The 8,033-nt window shown below is 45.9% G+C and overlaps 3 protein-coding genes across 3 annotated transcripts; 2 read left to right on the top strand and 1 right to left on the bottom strand.

The window, feature by feature from the left end:
* Window positions 1-1,649: 1,649 nt before the first annotated feature.
* Window positions 1,650-3,864, top strand: DFJ58DRAFT_425246 (uncharacterized protein). The gene is made up of 17 exons (XM_041380341.1): window positions 1,650-1,700; window positions 1,771-1,959; window positions 2,014-2,129; window positions 2,184-2,193; window positions 2,261-2,280; window positions 2,343-2,375; window positions 2,425-2,521; window positions 2,578-2,600; window positions 2,659-2,683; window positions 2,737-2,769; window positions 2,831-2,907; window positions 2,960-3,020; window positions 3,071-3,157; window positions 3,216-3,332; window positions 3,389-3,429; window positions 3,490-3,515; window positions 3,571-3,864. Exons 2-17 carry the CDS (start codon window positions 1,947-1,949, stop codon window positions 3,749-3,751), a joined length of 960 nt encoding a protein of 319 aa, XP_041234755.1. The 5' UTR covers window positions 1,650-1,700; window positions 1,771-1,946; the 3' UTR covers window positions 3,752-3,864.
* A 530-nt stretch (window positions 3,865-4,394) lies between these two features.
* On the bottom strand, window positions 4,395-5,591 carry DFJ58DRAFT_919132 (uncharacterized protein; the record flags this gene model as incomplete). Its single annotated transcript, XM_041395608.1, has 5 exons — window positions 4,395-4,614; window positions 4,661-4,766; window positions 4,820-5,318; window positions 5,435-5,473; window positions 5,541-5,591. The coding sequence occupies 3 exons, from the start codon at window positions 5,589-5,591 to the stop codon at window positions 4,824-4,826; spliced, it is 585 nt and encodes a 194-aa protein (XP_041234754.1). The 3' UTR covers window positions 4,395-4,614; window positions 4,661-4,766; window positions 4,820-4,823.
* A 1,096-nt stretch (window positions 5,592-6,687) lies between these two features.
* On the top strand, window positions 6,688-7,589 carry DFJ58DRAFT_739273 (uncharacterized protein; the record flags this gene model as incomplete). The annotated part of the gene is made up of 8 exons (XM_041387031.1): window positions 6,688-6,871; window positions 6,925-6,975; window positions 7,029-7,079; window positions 7,133-7,183; window positions 7,237-7,287; window positions 7,341-7,391; window positions 7,445-7,474; window positions 7,537-7,589. The coding sequence occupies 8 exons, from the start codon at window positions 6,688-6,690 to the stop codon at window positions 7,587-7,589; spliced, it is 522 nt and encodes a 173-aa protein (XP_041234753.1).
* Between the last annotated feature and the right edge of the window lie 444 nt (window positions 7,590-8,033).

Genomic DNA, 8,033 nt, shown 5'->3' with positions numbered 1-8,033 from the left:
CGGATTCATCGAAATACATGCGCAGGCAGCAGTTTACTCCCCCTTTGAACCAAACTCCCCATATCTCTACCTCTGCCATCTTCCCTACAATTCATTCTACGCATCATTCTACTCATCAATCTACCCATCCTTGATCCTCGTGGTTTCACCTCACCGCATCATCATGTCAGGCAGTTGAGAAGGTTGATCAATCCAACTTGAAGGTGGGTCACTCCATATCACTTCCGTATCCGTTTCGTGATCCTCACACTCTGTCTACAGTCATCAGCGGAAAGAATCTTCGGGTCTCTCCTGAGCGCATACTCACAGGCATTTACATATCCATCAACACTGACCCGAAGAGACTATCATTCAATGTATCTGTAGTATGGGGTCATACAATGACCCTGTAAAGTTCATGCTGGTTTAAAGACGTAATTCGAGAACTGATATTCGGTTTCTAGATCATCACATGCTTCATCTGCATTATCAGTGGAGATCATGGTGCCCTATCAGGTTGACCGAATGCTAGGCAGTGGAGAAGTCATCGGGGAACTTGAAATGTCGTGGGATGAGCTACTCAATAATGGAGATGAGTCTTTTGGTAAGTGATTTACTCCTCATCCATGCACATAAACTAACCATTTCGTAGTTTTGTCCTTTCCACCCGTTCGCGGTGTCCACCCTTCCCTCACCACGAAGGTCGCCGTTGTATACGCTTGCGACGATCATGATGGCGCACTGTTTGATGTGAGTATCTTCAGGCTGTTGGCCTGTGCTGACGGAACACCAACTTGAGTCCCTCATAGATGGCGACATTGCTCGAGACGCAGATACAGGCCATGCACAATTTGCCGCATATATGATGAGCAAGGCGGTCTCTCACCTGGGCAATGCTGTGCAGCATTTTCAGTTGGTTCTGGTCCTTTGTACCAGTGTCCGATCGACTATCCAGACCATGCAGCAGCTCTCACCAACCTCGTGTGGGCCCGCTTCAAAACATGGTTCCAGCTGGCGTGCATGTATACTATAATCTGTCTAGATAACGAGCGGGTCTGTGCTCCTTCATTACTGCACTCGAAGAATGTCGAACTTTGATGCATCCGTCCAGTATTTTGATCCACGGGCATGAACATTTTATCAATAGGCCACAATGACGCTCGTCTTAATTACCAATATCTATCAGTGATATATGCACGACACTAATGCGCCGATCATTGTTCCTCGGTACATAGTACTTCGCTGGGCTACTGTGGTCACAATGGTAAACAATCTTTCGAAGTTTGCGAATTCAACTATCACTACTCCACGCGATGCTTGTTATCCAGCCAGTCGAACCTGACCCAACTAAGCATCGATCTTTTGTATGTCCTGGTAGCCGCCCAACTCTCTGGGAAAGTACAAAACATCATGGTCAGTTGACTGCAGATGCATGATTAATATTGTATCAGACGCTGACTGCAACATAGGAATCGGATGGTCCTTTATGTTTTGACGATTGCAGAGTCCTACGAGTGCAATACGTGGCGGAGTACTGTAACCTGCTAGAATCTGAGCGAATTAAAACTGATACAGTGCAGGCGTTACGATAAGCCTGGACAAGCACAATTGCAATACGTGGTAGAGCACCGATAACAGTGAGAATCCAAGTGAATCAAGCTGATACGATGTAGGCCTCAGGATAGGCCGCCGAGTGGGCACCTTGGGAAAATATTTTTAAGGTACGATCGTTTCTAAAGGTATATGCGAATTCGATGGTACAGCTATCGATGGCTCCTCACTGAACATCAGGTAAGAAATCATCAAGGCTATGCGTAGCACCTTGCACAGCTCCAATGAAGTACCAACGAACACAATTGTGGGTCACGAACATAAGTGGTCCCCAATCGCAAGGCGTCTCGGTTTCCATTTTTGTCCTCTTTTCTGTGCTATATTGATCCAAAAGCAACCATTCAGGATGATCACAGATGTTCGGAATGTGTGGGAAGCCCGATCATACCTGTGTCAATAATCATACTTAAGTGGGGTTTCTAGCGGTTCTGGCCCATCCTGACTTGCAAGCGGGTCTAACAAGTCGAGAGCATCACAGGTTGATCTTTGTTTCAGAGATGTCTTATCTTTCAGAGGTTGCAGATTTGCAGATATCTAAGGTATGCAAAGATCGCACTTTGATAATCTTGACGTTAACTTGATGTTTGATTCAGTACGCCAATAGTAAGTGCTTGTGGATCATCGATGATCCGTGAAGCAGACAGTGACACTGACAATGTTGTATCCTCAGTTGGTGGTCTTGCAGTTCTCGTGAGTGTCGAGCACATTCGTTATGTTACCAGCTCAATTGATGGCTCTTTTCGGCGCATCAGGTGTTTGATTACTGCATCACGTTTCAGGATGAGGTCAAGAACCTGATCTATCTACGACTGTGATTTTGATCACTCCCTACAGGTGCATTGGACCTGGTCCAGGCCATGGGGTTTAATTCGTGTCATCTTCACCATATCTCGATATCTCCCTTTCGTAGGCTCTGGAATGACTGCATACGGTGAGTTACCCACTCTGGTGATCCTTATCATTGCGTATAGCTGATGACTATCTTAGCTGCATTGCGTGTCAGTGGATCGGTAAGCATACAAAGGAAACAGCTTCTAATGATAAACTGATTGTATGTGTGGCACAAAGTGCCCCCCTAGTTTGGAGGAAAACAGTAAGTCATGTGCAGTGACTAATTTTGGCTCAGCCTAATCATGCGATCTTTAGTTATTCATATTATAAGCATCGTTGCTGCGGAAGGTGCGAGTCGCATACATCGCCGTCCTTGCCAAGAACAAGGTGGATCATGCTTCTTTGACAGGCTTGCTGGTTATTCGGACCTGGGCATTCTGGAAAAAGAGCAAAAAATTGCTGATTGGATTGTTAACTTATAGCATGGTGCGTGTTCCACAGGCTGGAGTAAGGACATATATCTTTAACTTTGCAATAGGCGACAGTAATAGGCGCCGTTACTATGAACATCCTTCCCAATCATCAGTTGATTTCATCAGGTGACTTCGTTCGTATTTACCAACACGTGTTGTTTTAATATGGTTATCAGATGTATCTATGATACCCGGGCCTTGCGGCTTTGAGTCGTCGAGGAATGCTGCATTGGTATATGCTATCTTGGGACTTTTCGAATGTGGTTAGTGGTTATGCAGGGCATAGCACCGGGCACCTAACCTACAAGCGAAACCTGGCAGTCATACTGATCCTTACTGCATATAAGTGGTTCCACGACTACCGGAACTCGGAGATTCATAGCTCGATCGTAACCACCGTCTACGGTGGTAGCATGCTTTACATGCTGTGCATCATCGGTGTGTAGAAATAACTGGCTGCAAGTTAACATCATTGTTTAATTCGTTTCGCAAAGCCATAACGGTGACCAATGTAATCATCGACGCAGCATTTCCGGTGCGTATACATGTCTGTTAAACTATATGTAGTGACTTATCTTCTGTTGCTTGGGTGCAGGTTGGCTTTACAAATATGTTTGATACGTATGTCGCCGGTTGAACTGCCCTTGGGTGCCAACTACGAACTCACTGCGTTTAGGCTACAACTTGTCATTCACAGCGTCCTAGCCTCGCGAATTCTATTTCACCTTCGGAGTAGTGACAGTCGTGCACATGACACGGACCTGCCATTGTTGGTTTCAGATGCCCGCTATGGGCAGCCTTCGCAAATGCAGACGAACTCGACAAAAAGTCAAACTAGTCAAACTAGTGAGGTTTGAGGCGGGCTTAGTGGTTTGTGCTTGGAATTGGACACGCTTGTGTTGACCCTTTCGTTGTAACTACGAGTGCGCAGTATATGAATAGGACCTTTATCATGACGCATAGAATCTTACTACAGGAACCACCTATTAAGCTACTCGGGCCGTCCTTCAAGGTAGCTACGGCTTTTCTGATGCGGTATTTGCAACTGGACTACTTATAGGTTGGCTGTGGTTTGAAATTACCTGAGGCTGGCTTCAGCATGCAAACGGATTTGAAAATCGAAAATTTATATCCTTTTTTGTCAGAATATTTCCATAGTATACATCTACAAATGATGCGTTCTCGAGAACTCGGCCTAAGATCGTTGCCAGTGGCTGCCCAGATGTGAGATTAGACCATCCGTGATCAAACAGATTTGTCATGACGTAGAACTAGAGGAATTTATTGCTTACATTTAGGGCCGTGAACATAGTACAGCGGGAGAAACAATTGTGTTGTCTTCCAAGTATTGTGTTGACCATGAAAACCACTTAGTGGTTGCTACATATCGAGTTGCTCCCCGAACCAAGAAATGATCAAGCCATCCGAGTTCGGGTCGAGCGTTGCTATTAGTGTTTTGTTTTGAAGACTCGATGACGAGGGCGCCAGAGGAAGATCGAATGCTTCAAAGTCCACAAATCAATTAAATGTAATGATAGAAACACACACTGGTAGTATCACGATTCTGTAAACAATTTGTAATGGGCGAAAATACCGAACCACACGCTAGCAAATGAAAGACACGCGAAAGTAACATTATACAGCATCCAAGAGTATGTAGAGCGTGATAACTACCGCAAGAGAGGTAATGTAATTCATCCCTAGAGCGATGATAGAAGAGCTGGCAGAAAGTCAGCACCGAAACTGAACCAAAGAGGCAAGCATACCGCCCAGGACAAATGCCAAAGAGTAGGAAAGAAAGAACTGCGCCATGCGAAATAAGCCGACGTGATACAAGATATTGTCACGTCTTAACTCGAGCGGTTTGTTGTCCTGAGTATTATTTAGATCAATGACAGGGCTGTGCACTTCGGATATTTGTCTACCTTCTTACAAATGGCATACAAATCTATTGATCTGCTGAAGTACGCCTAGCAAAATAGTCCTATGATGGAGAGCAGGAACGACGCGTATAGTTGCGCAACACAATACCCCATGGAAGTGGCGTCGAGATTTTGAGCGCCAGGTGGTGGATTCCGGATGCATGCCATACTTGCAAAAAAAACAGTGATCGCTACGAATGCGAAACATGCTTGTAAAACAGAATAGAATAAACGGTATATCCACGCCCACATGGAGACCCACCGTCTCGTCGCACAAGCAATCATTATACTTCCGCCAGCTGCTTTCCTTTCTCACCTCGAGCCATGATTTGGCTGTTGTGAGAGTGAAAGTGCAGAGAAAGGCAAAGTTCTTCCGAGCGCGGGACTCTGAGGGAGGTTTCCAATCCCCGGGAAGTTCTGTGAGCTGCTTCTCGACACTGTCTGATAAGGTAGAAGCAGCGGAGTAGATGATGTCCGAGGAGGTGCGGCACCACCAGGTTGTCTATAAGCAAAAAAGGAAATTAATTGTAGCTGGTGACGTAGCAGTTATAATCATGACACGCATGCTTGGCAAGGAGCTCTGCGCAAGGAAATTAATTGAACTTGAAGATAACTTACCCGGTGGCAATGACTACGTGTCGTGGCGTGGTGGTGGATCTGAAGATCCGGATATGTAAAAGAAACGATAGCAACAGCACTCCGACCTTTGGCATTATGCACAAACCGCCGTTTTCAAGAGCCTCGGCTGGTCACGTGGTTGCTTATTCCGCGACATTATGAACATCAGTACTCATTTTATCCTACCACTCCTTGATGATGTCCAACTTCTCGTCGAACATTCGAATGGTCGCGAAATTGGGATCTTCTACCTCAGAAGCGTCATATTGACACGCTGCTTGCTCATCATGCGTTTGCCGCACGTTAACACAGCAGACCTTCCATCATCTGGAAATTCTTGATCCGATATGATAAGAGCGACTGGAGGAGTTAAGGAGCTAAGGAGTCGGCAACAGAACGTGTTGAAGAGGAACTTCCTGGTAGCCATGAAGCAAATGAGTTGCGTGCATCCTGAACTAGTGACGTGTGAGTGTCTCTGCACCATTGGGTCATCTGGTCAATGGCGTTTTACCCGATCATCTGGCGACTCCGCATATGATCTCGTCACTGACTTCATCGTTCGCACAGGGAACATGATTTTGCAGTCCGCAGACTCACTTGCAGACTCATTGTCTCGGGCTTTTTTCTTACCGCCCTAGTGATCCTCCGCGACCGCCTTGTCAATTCCTCGGTTGTGCATTTGCATATTCAATTTAAGCTTCAAGTTTTCTAAAGTTTGAACGAAAGTGATAGCTCTGCTAATCGATGATCGGATGTTTGAAAGCCGCAGGCCCAGCCAAAGACTCTAAAGCCCGGTTTTTGTTCGCGGCCGGGCCGGGCTTCAGGGCTTCATCCGGGACTCTATATTGTTTGCTGTTCTTTGTCTTTTCAGCTGTTAGTTCTCGAGCCCCTTTTCTTTCGTCCGGTTGGCAGACTCATCTGTGATGGTATGTCCGACGCTGTTCTTTGTCTTTTCAGTGGCTTACCGCTGTTAGTTCTCGATCCCCTTTTCACTCGTCCGGTTGGCAGATTCATCTGTGACGGTATGTCCGACGAAGTTGCTCACTTCTTATTGAATATATTGCAAACTGGACGCTCAAGAAAGACAAATGGCAGAATGAATTACCTGAACAAATACACAAAACAAAAAGGCCTGAGTCAGTGAGTCTGATAATCGAGCTTGTAGCAATATAAAAGCAATATTCCTGGAATCGAAGTGCACTCAGCACCCCAGTGAAATTCCAACAATCACTTCACCGTAACATCTAGCAATCATGAAAGGATTGTTGTCGCTTGTTCTCGTCTCCATCGCTCTCCTGCAGATGACAGCAGCAGCACCCGCTGCGTCAGAGCGCTCCCAAGGTATTTCTCTTGTAGCACTGACATGGTTTTCGCAACCGTCTTACAAGAATGTCGACGACACAGATGTCCAGAAGCGCAACGTTTATGGCGGCCAATGTAAGTTTCGATTTCTCTGTATTCTTGTGTCCTGCCTAACGAGAGATGCACAGACGCTAAGGATGACACAGATGTCGAGAAGCGCAACGTTTACGGGGGTCAATGTACGTTTAAATTCTTCTGTATTCTCGCGTCCTGTCTAACGAGAGATGCACAGACGCTAAGGATGACACAGATGTCGAGAAGCGCAACGTTTACGGGGGTCAATGTACGTTTAAATTCTTCTGTATTCTCGCGTCCTGTCTAACGAGAGATGCACAGACGCTAAGGATGACACAGATGTCGAGAAGCGCAACGTTTACGGTGGCCAATGTACGTTTCGATTCCTCTGTATTCTCGTGTCCTGTCTAACGAGAGATGCACAGACGCTAAGGATGACACAGATGTCGAGAAGCGCAACGTTTATGGCGGCCAATGTACGATTCGATTCCTCTGTATTCTCGCGTCCTGTCTAACGAGAGATGCACAGACACTAAGGATGACACAGATGTCGAGAAGCGCAACGTTTACGGGGGCCAATGTACGTTTCGATTCCTCTGTATTCTTATGTCCTGTCTAACGAGAGATGCACAGACACTAAGGATGACACAGATGTCGACGAAGGTATGTCTTGAGTACAATATTGAGTTTCGCCTCTCTAAAATCATTCTAGCCTAAGGTTGTAGAAGCGCTAGGACGTCTCCGAGACCGCTGGCAGTTGTCTGGGTCGTCCCTCTGAGGTCCAATAACTACCAAAGTCCGACGTTTTTATCTCACCTGTACCTGTAGTATTGAAGTATCAAATTAGACACCAACCTTGATGCAAAAGCGATTTTAAACCTTCGAGAGTGAAACATCAAGTCAGAGACACTGCTCGCCCTACTAATCTATTCACCCATGAAGCATCAAGCTGAACACGAGGCTCCCTCTGCTATTCTTGCATACCATATCATTGTCAGATCGATCTCAGCCGAACATTATAGAGAGCAGCCGTGGGCCTGCTTCAGAGTTTTTGGGCCAGGCCCTGCTGCGGCTTTCAAACATTCGATCATCGATCAGCAGAACTATCACTTTCGTTCAAACTTTACATAGCTTGAAGCTTAAATTGAACATGCAAATGCACAACGGAAGTTACAGAACTGAAACAGTAATTGACAAGGATGTCACGGTGGCTGTTTAGGAT

The sequence above is a fragment of the Suillus subalutaceus genome (assembly GCF_016647625.1).
Source record: "Suillus subalutaceus strain FC151 chromosome Unknown DFJ58scaffold_655, whole genome shotgun sequence".
Classification (NCBI taxonomy): domain Eukaryota; kingdom Fungi; phylum Basidiomycota; class Agaricomycetes; order Boletales; family Suillaceae; genus Suillus; species Suillus subalutaceus.
This window is presented reverse-complemented; position numbering and strand designations above follow the sequence as displayed.